The sequence below is a fragment of the Xenopus laevis genome, chromosome 5L (assembly GCF_017654675.1).
Source record: "Xenopus laevis strain J_2021 chromosome 5L, Xenopus_laevis_v10.1, whole genome shotgun sequence".
Lineage (NCBI taxonomy): Eukaryota > Metazoa > Chordata > Amphibia > Anura > Pipidae > Xenopus > Xenopus laevis.
In genome coordinates, this window is record NC_054379.1 from 48,382,284 (window position 1) to 48,400,520 (window position 18,237).

General features: G+C 37.4%; 1 protein-coding gene across 3 annotated transcripts in view; it reads left to right on the top strand.

Annotated features, from left to right (window-relative positions):
* crim1.L (cysteine rich transmembrane BMP regulator 1 (chordin-like) L homeolog) overlaps positions 1 to 18,237 on the top strand; it is a 496,227-nt gene that overhangs the window by 70,674 nt on the left and 407,316 nt on the right. For all 3 annotated transcript variants that reach the window (XM_041562044.1, XM_018261588.2, NM_001170446.1), the window contains exon 2: positions 8,451 to 8,624. In XM_041562044.1, the coding sequence (XP_041417978.1) occupies positions 8,451 to 8,624 (174 nt within the window). The remainder of the gene's footprint in view (positions 1 to 8,450; positions 8,625 to 18,237) is intronic.

Here is an 18,237-nt window from a genome sequence, read left to right on the forward strand (position 1 = left end):
GTTGTTAGTCTGATGGGGGGAAAGGGAGAGGGGGAGATCACTCCAATGCAGTAGTAAAGAGTGAGTTATCAGAGCACAAGTCACATGACTTGGGGCAGCTGGGAAACTGACAATATGTCTAGCCCCATGTCAGATTTCAAAATTAAATATAAAAAAATCTGTTTGCTCTTTTGAAAAATGGATTGCAGTGCAGAATTCTGCTGGAGCAGCACTAAAAAAAACATGTTTTCCCATGACAATATCCCTTTAAGGTTACTAAAAGCAAAACAAAAATGTACAAAAAATGCAGGTTACTACCCATCAACTACAAGGCACTGTTTTATTATTAAAAATAGAAGAATAGTTTACTTCAAGGAAGATAGAATTTCTGTATTTTGGAGTTTTTTTGAATACAGATATGGGATCCATTATCTGGAAACCCATTATCCAGAAAGCTCTAAATTACGGAAAGGCCATCTCCACAGACCAAATTTAACTAAATAATCCAAATTTTTCCTTTTTCTATGTAATGAGTGTATGAGAAGTCCCGCACATATTGCTAGCTTTACAGACTAATTGGTATGCATGGAAGTTTCAGTGCAACTTCTTCAGACAATTGGTTTTCTTAGTGTGACCTATAAAAATAAATACAGTGGTAGTGATGGGATCCATCAAGTCGGAATAACTGAATAAAATCATAGTTTGCTGTGGGAGGGAGGCCTGGTTTTTGCAGCTGAAACCTAATACAGAAGGTCTAAAAGCAGTTTTAAATGTATATCTACCAATTCCGTAAATTGTACAGTAAAGTGCTTCTATCACCTGTCATCTATCACATCTGCTGCTTTCCATACGGAGCTTCGGTCTGAGAGATAAATCATACCAATAGCTGGGATTTGGCAACTAAAATGTTCTTTCACTGGATTTGCTTGTTTTGAAACCCAAAGAACTATATAAAATGTAGAGGATGCAAGCAGACTGCAAAGTACCAAATTCCTGAAGGAAAGGGCCTTCCAGCAGTTTTTGTTCTGAAGCTCAGTTCTGGGAGTGATATGACAGAAGAGTAAATAGGTTGGTCTAGAAAGTAAAGTTAATGGAGGAAAAGAATCCCTCTCCTGCCTCTCTTTTCATACTAAGGGAAGAAGCTTGGATGGCAGCCAGTACTGGTTAGGTAGAATTTTTTTTTTACATTCCAGTCATGTGGAAACACAGGAATTTGACACGGAGATCTTGGTTTGGAATGTGTGCTCTGGGTAACGGTGGATATTTAGGTGCTAAGCATTCATACACTCATGTCACGCAATTGAGCAGCTCTTATAATGCAGCTGTTATGCATCTTTTCTAATGAGACACTTGCTCATTTCAATGAAAAATCTGTTGGGTGGGTCAGAAAAAAATAATACTGAATTGAAAACTGGTGGATAAGTGAAGTAGCCACTCAGCAGAAGCGGTGGGTTTGAATAAAATAAAAGGGAAAAAGATGTGAGAAGGCAGATTAGGTGGAAAGGAAAAAAGGGGAAGTATGTGTTACTTTGAACTTGTATATGGATAACTAGCTAGTAAAGAGGAGGATGAAAACAGATAAGATAACAAAAGGCAGGATGAGACGTGAAAAAGTGCGTGGGAGAGAAGCTTGGGTGTAAACTGAAGGACATTGTACTCTCCTTTCTTTATAAATGAAGCCATATTCATTTATACTATCCTGGGAAATGAATTCAGTTTGTGTGCGCACATTGTATTACTTATGGCTGCGTTTGTTTCTCTGCATACAATTTTGAACTGTGCAGAGTAGAACTACAGCTGTCTCATCTTGCTCTACAGAATAGGATTCTAGATGTGGAATCAGAGCAGTCATGGCAAAATCAGTGATCTTTTGTCTGAAAGACTTAAAACATTGCTGGCTGGAGAGGCCTGTGATAGATTTATAATAGATTTATAACCAGGACAGTAAGATTAGAGAGGTTACCAATGATTGAGCAAATAAGACCACTAAACATTTATGGGCAGATTTCATTTTATATGAATTTTATGTGAATACAATTCGAATTTACTATTCTACCCTTACTAAATCTGCCCCTAAGTAAATCTACCTAATAACAAAATATCACTGTGGTATTTAAAAGGGCATCTGAAGTATAGGAATGGGACCTGTTATCCAGAATGCTTGGGACATGACGCTTTCCGTATAAGGGATCTTTCTGTAATTTGGATTTTCATGTCCCAAGTCAACTAGAAAATCATGTAAACATTAAATGAACCCAATAGGCTGGTTTTGCTTCCAATAAGGATTAATTATATCTTAGTTTGGATCAAGTACAAGGTATTGTTTATTATTATAGAGAAAAAGGAAATCATGTTTGAAAATTTGGATTTTTCGGATAAAATGGAGTCTATGGGAGGCAGCCTATCAGTAATTCGAAGCTTTGTGGATAACAGGTTTCCGGCTAATTGATCCCATACCTTTAGTAGCTACATACTGTCGAAATAAACTTTCCAAAACCAAGGGTTTTGATATGAAGTTGCTACTGTCTTTACTTATATATCCGCATCTGCTTTCGTTCAGCCTTAAAGGGATACTGTCATGGGAAAAAAAAATTTTTTCAAAATGAAAGAGTTAATAGTGCTGCTCCAGCAGAATTCTGCACTGAAATCCATTTCTCAAAAGAGCAAACAGATTTTTACATATTCAGTTTTGAAATCTGACATGGGGCTAGACATATTGTCAATTTCCCAGCTGCCCCAAGTCATGTGACTTGTGCTCTGATAAACTTCAATCACTCTTTACTGCTGTACTGCAAGTCGGAGTGATATCAACCCCCTCCCTTTTCCCCCCAGCAGCCAAACAAAAGAACAATGGGAAGGTAACCAGATAACAGCTCCCTAACACAAGATAACAGCTGCCTGGTAGATCTAAGAACAACACTCAATAGTAAAAACCCATGTCCCACTGAGACACATTCAGTTACATTGAGAAGGAAAAACAGCAGCCTGCCAGAAAGCATTTCTCTCCTAAAGTGCAGGCACAAGTCACATGACCAGGGGCAGCTGGGAAATTGACAAAATGTCTAGCCCCATGTCAGATTTCAAAATTGAATATGAAAAAATCTGTTTGCTCTTTTGAGAAATGGATTTCAGTGCAGAATTCTGCTGGAGCAGCACTATTAACTGATTCATTTTGAAAAAAAAATTTTTTCCATGACAGTATCCCTTTAATAGCATTAACAAGGTTGGGCACTGATTTTAAAGAATGGGCCTGGTACAACTGGACATAGGGTTTTATTGTGCCAATAATGTTTTTTTTTTTTATTATCAAGATAAAGGAAATAAAAATTGTTTTCTTAAACAGGACTCCGGAAAATGGAAAATTCTAGTTAATGGGCTGCTATTCTTAAATGGGTTGTTCACCTTTGTGTTTACTCATAGTATGATGTAGAGAGCAATATTCTGAGACTATTTGCAATTAGCTCTCATTCCATATTATTCGTGTTTGTTTTTAGTTATTTTGTTTTTTATTCAGCACGTCTCCAATTTACAATTTCATAATCTGGTTGATATGGTCCAAACAATGTATTTATTTGAAAAAGAACTGGACTATGAATAGATAGGAGAGGGTCTGACTGCAAAGATGAATAATAAAAAGTAGCAATAACAATAAATTTGTAGCTTTACAGTTCATTTTTTGCATGGGGTCTGTGACCTCTATTTGAAAGATGGAAAGAGTTAGAAGAAGAAGGCAAATAATCCAAAAACTGCAAAACATAAATAATGAAGACCACTTGAAAAGCTGCTTGGAATTGATCATTCTATGACATACTAAAAGATAACTTAAAGGTGTATCACCCTTTAAGTGTTCCACTTAATGGAATTTAGAATTCCATTATATAGTTCATAGTTTATAGATGATCGAAACACTGTTACTCTAACTTTTTTTCATCTAAAAAGAAACACTTTGGCATAGTGTTGTAAAACATGTTACATTAATGTATTTGTTTTTAAATGATCTGTATTAAACAAATGTTTTACTCCACTATAACTTAATTTTGGGTCAGCTTTACTTTTATGAATCCCCCCTCATGCCCCGCAGTTTCAGTCTTGTTTAGCCATACTATAAACCAGTAAGTAAATCGTGTGCAACTTGACTTTGGAATAAATCTGTTGTTCTGTTAGTACAGGTTGTGATTAGTTATGTATCTTGGGTGTTTCTTGCCTAACTTACACTATGTTTGCCTTAAGATATGTGAAGTATTTTCTTCTCAATGTGATTTAAAGCATCATTTTATAAAGGTGAGACATAAATATTATGGAAATTAGAAACTCACCATAACTAACCTCAATATCTGTGTCCCTCAAGTTATGGTATGACAGGTATAGGATCTATTATACGGAAACCGATTATCCAGAAAACTCTGAATTACAGAAAGGCCATCTCCCATATACTCCATTTTATCCAAATAATCCAACATTTTAAAAATTATTTCCTTTTTCTCTGTAATAATAAAACAGTACATTGTACTTGATCCAAACTAAGATGGAGGCAAACCTATTGGGTTTATTTCATCTTTACTTGATTTTATATTTGGCTTAGGGCATGACGATTAAAATTACGGAAAGATCTGTTATCCGGAAAACCTACAGATCCTGAGCATTATGGATAACAGGTCCATAACTGTACATCAAATCAAAGAATCCCCTTAGCATATAAGAAATTTGGAGCTGGATTAGAAGTTTAGGCTGAAGCACACAAGCTGTAAGGACATGCTGGGAGTTTTGAAGCAATGTATATCTGGAGGGCTAAAGGTTGGCTATCATTGATGTTAATGACTGCTGGTGGACACATTTATGTGTGTCCATAGATACAAAGTTTTATACATATAATGCACAAACATAGTCATGTTTGCTATGGTTATTACGCTCTTACTGCAGCCCTTATGTTGGTTTGTAGTATATAATATATTTTTGCAAACAGTAAGCAGAAATGATTGTAAATATCTGAAATATATCTTTCAGCAGTAAAACGCATCTCAGTCTGGAGTCTTCATTTTTTTAGACCTAACAATTATTGGGCATTATGAATGACTTTATGTATGCATACTGTCTAGCCACAACTGTTGTATTTTTGTGGAGCTGTCCACTCTGTTTTGTATGCAGTCTATTATTCTGTTGCTTTTAGCTTTCTGTTCTCATACGGATTATGGTAGACCAGCATTGCTGCATGCAAAAAATTCCCTCTAAGACAGCGGCTGTTATTAACAAAGGTGGAGTAAAGCAAAATTGGAATAAAGGATAATAGTGCCTTAAAAAAGAACTAAAGTTCAAAAAAGAATTGGGGTAGAAATGCATTGGGGCTCATTCATAAATAGTGGGTAAATTTGCACCTGGGTAGTAACCCATAGCAACCATATTCAGTGATTAGCTCTTTTTTGGTTGGTTGCCATTGGTTACTGCCCAGGTGCAAATGTATGTGTATGTGCCAGTCAAGGCCATGTCCATGCGTCAGTCGTATCTAAGTGAAAAAAGTATTATCTTTGGGGGGAGAAAGACCATACCTGCTCTATTTCTTTATTAAAGTGGACCCGTCACCCAAAAAAATTATTCAAAATCCTATTTTATCACATTAGTCAAGCAAAATGAACTTTAATTACACTATATAAATTATTTGAATCTTGTTTCCTTCAGTCTGGGAATTCACAATTATAAAAAGCAGGCAGGAGCCATTTTGTGGACACTGTTATTAAGGCAAGTGTTGCATCATCTCAGAATCTTGTTTGTGCACCAGAATGGGGGACCCGATGTCCATTCCCATGCCCTGGTTACACAATTAAACGGTGAAGAGAACGGGGGAATGTGGGGAGAGCAGTTACATCTAGGAAGTGCTGAATGGAAAGTGAAAGCAGTTGTCTGCCCCGCCTCTATGCCTAGGCATAGAGGCGGGGCAGACAATATTTGATTGACAGCTGAGATTTTTAAATGAGTTTACAACAGTTATGAATGCTTTAATAAAAAATTGAAATTGGATTTCATGTTTAATTTGAAAAGGACTTTTATTATACAGATTTTTGTGTCTGGGTGACGGGTCCACTTTAAGCATGATCTCTTCCAAAGACACCATTAGGCGGGGGTTGGGAGAGTGAGCATTTAAGGAGAGAGCCACCTCTCCAAAATAAAAAAAAATGTAAACAAACAAGCTGAAATGCCGCTCCTCACCTTTCTTATTGGGTGCACGTGGGCAAGGCTTAATTTACATACTCTCAATATATAACCCCTCTGAAAAATATCATACAACAAAAAAAACACACTCACAAGACCTGGGAGTGCGGTTTGGATACTGATCTCTATAACCTAGCACCCAGGCATTTGTTATATTGGATTTTGAGTGCACCAGTTCGGAATTGAGTGTATATATGTGTGTGTGTGTGTGTGTGTGTGTGTGTGTGTGTGTGTGTGTGTGTAGGGACCTATAGCATATCCTATCCCTGTATAGTTAATCCCCTACCTTCCTATGTAGTTCTCTTATCCTTTGTTATTGGGCAAAGCCCTTGCAACAGTTTAAGTGTAACCACCTCCTCTATTGGACAAAGCGTGTAATACTGCTATAATACACAAAAGCCATGAATATCTTGTAAATTATATCCTTATAAACGGTGAGTTCTGATGTCATCAGTTATAAACGATGAGTTCTGATGTCATTTCTGTCACATGACTCACTGAAACTTGTGTATTATAATAAATAAAGTACCCCCAGTTGTAAAATATGAGGATATTAGAAGTTACCTCAGAGTTCCATATATATATTATAAAGACACAGTTTAAGGCTGAATTCAGATTCTCATATTCATGACAATAGTGCCATTATTATTACTGTTGTAGAGATGCTGAACCTTCAGGCTGTTGTATTAAGCTCAGTATATTATTACGGTTTAGTTTTCCTTTGAAAAACATGTTTTACACATTAGCAGTAAATCATTGTTCTGTGCTCCATGGCAATTTAAGGTTTGTGCACATTTTTGGACTGGTGTTCTGTGAGCCCACTAGGGAAACAAAGCTCAAGGACCCATGGAACCAGCTCTACCACCACTGCATGCAGCTGCTGCTACAGACCACTCCCTTCAAAGACACTACAGGGAAATTGGTGGAAGCGATGGAGGGTGGTAGGGTCACTTTGTAATTTTCCCCAGTAGACCAGTCCTACCCTTTTGATGCATGGGATTAACACCATTTTGCTTGTGTTAGTATGTTAGTAATGTTAAAATTAGAAAGATTGAGTTGAATTGCCAGAAACATTGCCTACTCCAGCTTTTTGACATAAGAAAAAATTGGAGTAAGTTGACATAAAACCTGAAAAAAGAAAGTCTGAAACTGCTGTTAACGTTTGCCGTTGTTTTTGTGGTATAAATACATATATTACTCCACTTGAATTCCAGTTTCACACTAATGCCACTTATGTGAATTCCCTTCAGTCATTACAGTGCAGTGAGCTGATGGTAATCTGCCACTGCCTAGGGTGTATATAAGACTGTCAAATGGAAATATGTGCATGTTATAGCTTTTCCACTATGTTTTGGCAGGTTGTTCCTGCTACATGTTTAAATGAGGTTTGGTGCTTGTTTACGCAATGAAAGCTTTGCTACTTTGCTCTATAACTGATGTGTTCCTACATTCAATAGACATGTGCCTGTGTCATGAATGAAGAATGGGCACAATCTTCTTTCTTTAGAAAGTTGCAGCTAAGGCACCCCAGGCTGTAGTCATCATGGTCTGAAAAAAGCTACATAAACTTTTCTGCTTCCTTCAGTTATGGTGAATTTGGGTTGGCATGATACTTCCATGGGCTAGGGTACAAATGAAAACTGTACTGCTGTAATGTATTGCCTCCAGACTGATCAAATCTACTTGTTGCTCTCAGGAACCTAAAGCCACGTCAGAGTGTTGTCTGTGGTTAATATCACTGGGCTGGGGCAACTTGGGAGCAATTTACTTTAGAAAGAATATTGTGCCCATAAGTTGTTTTAGTAATAGTGACACATTCCTATCAATGTTAATGAAAATGTATTCATGTATAAAATCATTGCAGATTTGTTAGAATTAAAGAATATTCGGTTATGAACTCAGCCATGGTGTCTCAGGAATCTTGCTAAAAAAATGCTCATGGAAACAGATTTGATTCACGTTAAGGTCCTTTCACATTCTGAACTAAAACATTACAACTAATTAAAATGCACAAAACCTTTTGTTCAGACTGAAAATAACATATTGTTGGGAAAGATACAGACTGTACGGGATTAAGCACAGCCATAACAGAGAACAAAATTGCCGCTCATATTATTTTCTTTGATTTAGCATTAAAGCTTTTTATGGTATGACTTGTAAACATAAAGCATGTGAAAGACAATGTATGTTCTGCTTTCTCCTAAACCTAAGCACATACCCTCATGTTGGAGTTAATGAGTAATTAGAGCCATGTGTTTTTGTTTTAGATGAAAACTGGGATGATGACCAATTGCATGGCTTCGTCCCTTGCAATGAAAACTTTGTAACCGGTTGCAACATCATCAATGGGAAATGTGAATGCGATACCATACGGACCTGTAACACTCCCTTTGAGTTCCCCAGCCAGCATGCCTGCCTGACTGCGCTGAGACGGATTGAAGGTAAGCAGTCATATTTCCGTTTTATAGTGAATACAGGAGCCATAGTGAATACTGAGATGTTCAATTGGAGCTTGGTGATGGAGTTGTGGGATATCAGAGATTGGGGGGATCCATGAATGCCGCATTAGTCCAGAATTGGTTAAAGTTAATTAAAATAAAATCACATAATGACAACGAGCAGGCTTTTGTGAATGTGCCATTCTTTTAATACAATTTATCGATGTAAATTTCCTTTGTTAATTCCCATATTGCTTCATTCTTTTTGCTGTGATTTTTACTGGTTCTTAAACAGATTTGGCTTTGGCTATTGACTTTTCTGAATTAGTAAGTCATTGTTAGTACAAATGTCTTGTTTGAAGCACTGTGCTCACACACAAACCAGGGGCACACATACATGCTAGGTTACTCCCAGGGGCGATCTTGGCCCCTCCGCTGCCTGAGGCAGCAGCAGTTGCTGCTGCCCCCCCCCTCCCCCGGAAATTCGCTCTTAAAGTACCAGGAGCAGCATTTTTGCTGCCCCTGGTACCTAGTGGGGCGCTGCCTCAACTTGCCTCATTGGCGAAGCACCCCTGGTTACTCCAGCCAAATTGCTGTGTCTTTTATTTCAGCACTCCTTCCTGTTACAGTTACAGTACAGTTATTTCCTGTCAGGTGATCAGTGAGTGACACACAAATATCACAAAATGGTGTTTCAATGTAAAATATGTAAAAGGACAATATTTATATGTATTTTATGTATATGCCCAGTTGTTTAACAGGTCACTTATTAAAATATCAATTGTCTGTTGTTTATGTTTTCATTTAAGATACAGTGCTAATGACATTGAGTGTTTGTCTGTTTCTTTGTTAAAAAGATATGATATTAAAGAGAATAGTTGCTTCTTGAAATGTAAGGTAGTGTCTAACAGTAAAGCATGATGGTGTCTGTAAAACACTGTTTTAGGGCAGTCCAAACTTCACAAGCCATTGCTGAACTTCTGGTGAATGCTGATATGAGCACTGCAGGTTGAATAATATTCTTTTATATAATGAAGCACATGCACAGGTTTTCACACCCTGTGTCTGTACATAAGCTCTTTGTTTCCATTTTTCTATCTACTGCTGTAATACTGACCCCAGTGGGTCTTGTCCACTGTCTACTGCTTATTCTGATCATAAAATGGGTCACTTATGCAGCTGGTATATTCTGACTTGTGGCCTCTGAAATTTATATGTTATTGGCACAAAATAAAGGAATGGCTATTGTCTTCTGCAATCAAAACAAACAGGAAGGTTTGGTCTGGGAACTGACAATTGATATCCTAAAACATCAAAATCAACCTGCAGTTATTTTGCATTCAAACTGACATTTCCTTTGCCATATATGATTATATTGTTTTGGTATTTACCAAAAACACAAGCCTGCATTCTATATGTAGGAGGCTGATAGTTTTGGTTACCTAACTAATGATCGAATTGAAAATTAGAATTAGAATTTTTTTTATGGTCAAAACTGTCAAATTCGGCAACTCGATTCCGAGTTTTTTTTAAAAAAATTTGAATTGGAATTTAGAAATATATCATACTCTGGCCCTTTAAGAATTCAAATTGGCCTATTCGCCACCTAAAACCTGCCAAATTACTGTTTAAGTCAATGGGAGAGGTCCAGGGATCAATTTGTAGATGTTTGCAGCCTTTTCAGAGAAAAAAACATCGAATTTGACCAAAATCAAATCTAATTTGATTCGAGTTTTGGGGTTGTTTTGAAAATTAAATTTTATTGATAAATTTCCCCAAGTTGAATTTGGAATTCATTCGAATTTTAGGGAGTTTAAAAAAAAAAAAACTCACATGAATTCGAAAATTCGACCCTTGATAAATGTGCCTCCCCGTAGTCCCTAGAAGGGTTAATGCAGCCAAGGGCTGAACCTGTATATATGAATAAATATTTAGCTGTCTTAAAAAAGATGGAAAAGCCACATTTGGTTACAGCGCAATCCCTCAAAGAAAACAAAGTAAACAAGGATTTGTGTCAGTCTGTGGACTGAGCTTGTGTGAAGCGGATAATTAGCAGCTGCCAATATGTACACATGAGAGCAAAATGAGAGTCTGACCTGAAAGCGATAATATAGCCTTATAACAGTGAAAAGATGTCAAATGCATTACTATTCCCTCATTATTGATTTCAGCAGCAGAACTACAGCAGCATATTTATAAAGACGTGTACTATAATTTACATCAAAAACAGTGTTACAATAAAAAAATGTGTTCGTGTTGTCCTAATGCAGAATTATGCACATGTTATGCATTGCAGTTGTGGAAATAATCCATTACCTAGAGTATTTGTATAGAGATGTGTATTTTATAATGCCATTATTATACACCTCCTTGGTGGTACCAACTGATGTTAATGGGACAAATTTATGTAAGGTAATTATTTCTGAATGAAAAATCGGTTTAAAATGCTGTGTATAGAGTTCCATAGCTTAATGCAATTTTACACCGTTTTTTCAAGCTAGAACCTGTTATTACACCATTTATACAATGGACACTGAGTTCCAATGGCCAACATTTCATTAAAATATATATGGCATTACACATTGTTGTGTTAAATTGGCACTATATGGCATATTCTGTTGCCCCTTATTTGCAAACCTTAATTAATATGCCCCTTAGCCTTGGCAGCTGTCCCGTGTTCTCCTAGGGTTTGACAGATCGAAGGTTTTACCTGTGTTGGCAGTTCTGTAATGCTGTGGACTATGATCATTTATTAATGTAATTCATGCTTTTTTTACTTTAGAGACAGACTTCATTGCATTATTTTTGTATAACAGATTTTGTATGTAATGATTTCACAAAGGGTATAGCAATTTTGTATATGGGTGAAATTAAAAGGGCTTTACTAGATGAGTGGAATCCTTCAATGTATACCAGTAGGCTCTTAACCTTCTAACCTAGTGCAATTTAAAAAAAGCATCCAAGGAGTTTTGTGACCTGTTTTGTGACAATATAAAAGCACATGGCTGCAGGCCAAGTAAGCACGTTTACATGTTACATTACTCATAGGTTACTCCTCTGTTCACTCTTTCTCTCCCACTCCCTCCCTCCCTCCTGTCCAACTCTCCATCCCTCTCCTCTTGCTCTAATACTGACCCATCCCTCCCATCTCTTCCCCTTTACAATTTGTGTTTAAAGAGCTATTTCGGGCCCATAGCTGCCATAGTGGTCCTTCATGACAGCACCAGAATCAGTAATGATGGGGCACCATGCTACTAAGTGAGCAGGGCTCTCCCCACAGGGGGGCACAGTTATTAGCCCATCAGTCATCTGGGCTGCAGTAGGTGAGGATGGGTTATGTTAAAAAAAAATAGTCACCTTGAAAAAACACCCACTGACATCAAAGTGTATTGCAAATTTCTCCGCAAAAGAAAACCAAACATTTGCCCATCACTAGTTCACTAGTTCAAGTACTAGAGAAGCCAGTTGGTGATTATCTGCTGTCAGATTCAACATTTTCATTGTTTAGGCTTATATCAAAAAGTCATAGTAAATTACTAATATTCAAATTTAACTGAAAAAGAATGTAATGTCAAGGATTTGTGCTCTATATCATGTTTCTTCTTTTATTGCTTTTCATTTTCAGCTGGTTAGATATTGTATAAATTATTAACACACGTTATAGAAGAAAAAGAATGACTCGGCAGGGCCTTTTGTGCTTATTACCAAGTACATTCCAGTGAAAAGGAAAAGGCCTTAAAGGGAGATAGAAAAGCTGACTTATTAGTGAATTCACTAGATAAATACAACATGCAGTATATGCTGGCATTAACAAATAAGTTTGAGCTTACTGCAAAAAGAAAGAAAGTAAGGTTCTTTTGCTACTTTCAGGGAATATTTCCATCATTAAATCATTAATTCTACATTACCTATGACAATCAATCCCTCACAGCCATTCATGTCTTCCTCTGAGGCATCATGCTTGCTAGTAGATAAGTGCATTAGTCTGTTGGCTAGCAGATATACCAAAATATAGATGTTGGCTGTGTATTAAATTATGATATTTAGGGGCAGATTCACCAAATATCAAACTGTGGAATCAGCAAGGTGTTAACAGCAATGCTATATTTTCATACTGTTCTAACTGTTAGGACTGTTTTCCTGACATTCAAAAAAGCATTTAAGGAATTGATTGACACACAGATCAATTTGTCAGTTTTTCAGAAATGTCAAACCCTATTTGTGGTGTGTGGCAAGGTCAACATTAGTTTACCTGGGGAAATCCAAGATGGGTTTACATATCCCCAGGTTCCTAACAGATTAGTTCCAGGACTGCTAGTCAACCTTGTGCTTTATGTCTGTCTGAGACAGTTGACACTTTCTATATCAGCAAGCAGGCCATTAGTAAGGCCCATATAGCCATACAGCTATAGACTTGGTCTAGAGTGGAACAAGCCAGCAGCTTTTATCAGCCAATGTATGGCCAGATAATAGGGATCATTTAAAATTGCCCAGGCGGAAGTGAAAGAGCAGTAGGGACACAAGAGCATGCAGCCAGCTCTGTATTCATCAACAACAATTGCAAGACAACTGTGCTCAAAACAGAGCAGAGAGACCTCAACAATTGTACCCTAGCGGAAGGCAGTGTTCAAAGTTTGCACATTGCCCAGGAAGTCGTAAATTGTCCTTTTGTCACCCATACGTAGCCATACACATAGAGATCCGCTCGTTTGGCGATTTCCAAAACGAGTGGCTATCTCCCCGATATGCTCACTTTGAGGTGGGCAATATTGGGCTGATCTGATTGTGGGCCCTAGGGCCAACGATCGAATCATAATGTATGGCATATAGGTTGTGGGATTGCATCAGCGAACAGCTGCGGTCCACGATCCGACGCCCCTGACTTTCACCCAGATATCGATCGGGGAAGCCCGTCGGAGGGCCCCACAAACTTTTATGGGCCTGTGTATGGCCATCTTAAATTGCCAGCATTTCTGTGATAAATTAGGGACATAGCAGCAGGGCAGTAAGGTGGTGGAAAGATGGAGCTGAAGTATGAAGTAGATATTCAAAGCATAAAGGGATCTAATAGGTTCTAGATTGTTGGAAGGAAACCAAAGACAAGACTTCCTTATTTTGTTTTATTGTTAAATATATCTGTTAAACTTGCTTTAAGAAACCATTCATCCTTGATCTTTTCCCTGATAATCTCTGATATTCCTGTCTGAGTAAAAAAAATGAGGACTTTAAATAGACGTTGCTCTTTATCTGCCCATGTTCTGCCCAGTCTGCCTTAAGCACAACGACTTTTTCAGCAGTGTTCAGATATGCTACAAGACTTGCTTATGCAAAACAGGTGTAGTGGGGATTATGCCAGTGGAAAACCCAGAAGTATTGTTATAAATATAACTCATTTACAGAATTTTGACAGAAAGAGGGTAGATGCATGTAAAGTAATTTGTAAAATATAGGATTGCAAGCACACGGTCTCAGTGTTCAATGATTAGGGTGATAGGGTTGCCTCACAAAGGTATTTTACTGGTGTATGTTATAGGGAAGAAAGTATTTTTTCTAGAAAATGAGCAAATAATGTGGCAATGAAAGTATGGACAAAATATAATTAACAGTGCGTTGTGATATTTTTTCCCACAATTAACTTGTTATGTTTAATTATCCTTATTACTTACTTCTTTCCTTACACCACAAGAAAACAAATTCATACCACATTTCATGGGTTTAGTGCTTACACGTCTACGATTCCTTAGGAGTATCTATCAGATACACCGTTTTTTGCATTTCCTTTTGAATTGACATTTCCACCACTTTACATTAGAACATACGAGTTCAGATTTTGGCAGCTTTCACTTCTGACTACCACAGTCTTTCTTTCTACTCATCTCCCTGGGCTCCAGATTTTGTGGAAGTAAGCTTAATCCGAAGAAAATCATGCATAAGTCATATTGTGTGCGTGATGCTGCCTGTCGCCTGCTATCAGCAATAAACATGTGTTGGTATCTGAGCTGTAGACTCCTGGGGAAAGAAATTGCATTACACTATATAGTAAAAAAAAAAAAGCAATAATTTTTTTTTACATTTTAAACAGACTAACTTTGCTCCAGGACACAGTATGCAGATTACAATAATTGCCGCATTTCTTCAGTTTTCACATAAACCCTTTAAAACAAACCTTCCCATGCAAAATATAACAAGATGGGGCATGACGGATTATTCAACTTGTGGTGTGGGTCTCCTAAACTGGAATCCTAAACTGGTCACTATCAACCATGTTTAACTAATGTTGGTGTTCAAAAGACAACACAGAATATTATAATTTGTCAGATCTTGCTGTGATTTATTGTTATTCAAAATAAAATGTAAGCTCCAACGAATAGGAACTTTCTACCTCTTGACCTTTATTTGTATGCTTTCTATTCACAACAGAGTAGTGTGTTGAAATATCTTTGCATGTTGTAAATGCTTGGTTTTAAAATTGTTGTCAAGTACCTTGACTATTATAATCAGGTGCCAGGATAGAGCAAGTTCCATTAAGTAAAGCTCTGCAGTTTTGTTGTTGTTCCATTACTGAAATAATTATATCTCCTTTGCAAAATCAAGGGAATAAGTCCCTCATTTATCCAAATTAGTGGGTTTTATTGGATAGTTCTTTATTTAAAATTATGCAAATCTCACTCAAACCACATTTTGTCATAACCAACCCAAGTGATAACAGGATGATCTATCAAAACTCTTTCCCAAGAGGCCCATATATTGGGGATTATTTAGTGACTGCTCCACCTCATTGCTCTCTGCATGGTCATTATTATCCTCACATTGCTTAATCTTCTCCATATCAATGATATCTTGATTCCTACCCTTTTGTTCAAACATGTTTCTACTCTTAAAACTAGTTGACAGGACCAGTGCAGGTTTCAACATTGAACACATCCCTCTGAACTGGGGGTCACAGATATATCAACAGAGAAAGTAGATCTGGTGGCTGCTAGGACCCAGATTAAGACATCATCATCCCAACAGTTTTTAAGATGAGCCTAAGAAAGAATTTGCAGTGGGACCCAAAAACAAATCAAATTACACAACTGGTGGCGAAAGGTGGGATATTGTTGCAATTTAACTAATGGAAGTAGGATTAGCTGGAGCAATCAATAAACAGACATTGAAAATAATGGTATTATTAGTGACACAATATTTAGTAGGCAGAACTTTGGGGTACTGTGGGTCTGTACAAGGAGTCAAAATAGGTCCTGGTACACAGAGGCCTAAAAAGCCCCCACCAGCCCACTAAATAGTGACTTTCTATGACATATTACAGCAGCCAATCTGGCATTTGCCAGAACCCACAGATAACCTGTTTAGGCATGGGGTGCTGGTTTGTAAACATATTCCTCTGTATTTTGACCTCATTACTTATTGTGGGAAACAGTAATAGTATCAAAATGCAGCAAATTATTGTGGATCAACTTCAAACATGGCTTGCTGCAACTCCAGCTAGTAAGCACCACAAGCAGCATGGGTATAATTATTCTTGAAGTGTAAACCGGAGATAATAACCACACCTATGTGCTACACTACCAACACTTTGGGAATTGGTTCATAACAATGCACCATGTTTCATTACCAACAATGTGTAAATGGATAAAGGATGCAACTGAAGAGCTCTGGTTACATTAATATAAAAATCTTGATCATATCCAAATCCTGCCTCTCTATTGCCACCTTGTTCTTCTATACCTACTAAGCCTCTGTCTTGGAACCTGTAAGTATTTTTTTTTGTGACTGTGCCACTGTGTGTGTTGGGGCAATGAAGTCAACCCATTTTTGACCCTTGCATAGATAGCTGTGGGCTGGATTATGTTAACATTTTTATGTCATTTGTGCATTTTTGTAAGAAGGGGAAATAAACATAGAACAGAACTGGAGAACTAGATTCAACCCATATAACCTATCAGTTGTCTATGTCCTAAACCTCATTGCGGCATATCTTGTCATAGACATGGCATGTCATATAACATTAGCCTAAAGGTTGATTGATCAGCCTTAGGTGTATGATCTCATACTAGAGACCCTAGTGACCCTGGACAATTCACTTCATCTTCTCATACTTATTGTCCCTATAATGACTGCCTTGATTTCTGTAAAGCAATAAAAGTAGTTGGGAAAAGCACAGTATAAATAGTTCTCCTTCAATTGGTGTCTATAACATTTTCCACTGTACAGTTAGATACCCTTTGCTAAAAGAATAGTGATCCCATGGGGCACATATTTAATCAGGAATAGGGACAGTAGAAGTAATCAGAGCATTTGAAATTGCTTTAGGCAGAGGCCAGAAATAAGATCAAGGACTGTCTACATTTACACAGCTATTCCGAAGGTACAACAACTCTGTTTGCCAAATGCTCCTACAGCTTGATCTTTCATCTCACTTCTTTGTAACACCATCCAGGGAAATAATAAAGTGTGCTGAAGATAAGCAAGTAAATACTGTGATATTATCATCTGAAAGCAGAAGATGCTGACATTTAACAGGACATGAATATGGTTATGTTTGTTGTAAGACAATAATGTGTGGTCATCCTATGGGATGTCTTTGTTGCACGTTGATAGTGGATTTAGATTTGTTGATGTGTGGTGCCATGACCTGGAAGCATTTGAGTGTGACGTTCCATTAATGGAACAAAAGTGTTTCAAGAGGAGACATCTGGGATGGATTAGTGGAAAGAATGATGACATTTTTTTAAATTCAAGAGTTCATTCTTAGTAGTTTTTGGATTTATCTCTTTTTTTTCCCCTTCTAGTTTTTCTGGCATTAACAATAAACCACCGCACCCAAGGGAAGTTGTGCTACTGAAACAAAATTCCAAATATTTTCTGCGGGTGTGGAGAGAAGAAATGCCTAAAAGCTAACAATTAGCAAGATTCCTTTTCACCAGCTTGTCTGACTTCCAAGCATATTCCTTTTCCAGAATGCAGAATACTGTACAGATGAAACCGTGGCTCTTATTTAAAGAAATACAGTTTTCCCAATGTATCTGGCAAACAAAAAAACACGTACTGTATATGCGTGATAATGAGGGAATTTGTTTTCCATGAAGCTTCCTTTTCCTACTGTGATGTAAGAGCAAAATATAGCCTGCTTACTAGAAACTAGGGCATGCAAGGAAAACTGCGTAACACAGCAAGTTGAAAATATATAGCTGTACATGCAGGTGATTTCAAAGGTTTCGGTTTTTCTATTGAGAAAAAAAATGCTACCCTGCTTCAAGCAGAACTGGAGCTTAGCATGGGGGCTACATAATACACTGTATGAGACTGTGTCTGTAGCAGTCTAGGACGCATCTGTTACCAGCAAGCCTTGCTGACTGCCAGGCTCGGAATTTACATTGTGAACTTATTTCTTAACATACATTAGTAACCAATTTCACTTACCATTCTTTCCAAATGGATGGTACTTTCCTCACACCAATTCGAGGAGGGTATATTTGGGTCCAGGCTGCTGTTTTCTTCGGATCTACTTTATTGGGCAGTGTCTCATTTCTTTCTCTATTATATATTTAATTTAGTTGCTAACTTCCTACATACAGCAAAGCTTTTTTTTGGTCGTCACACTTGTTTTAATTAG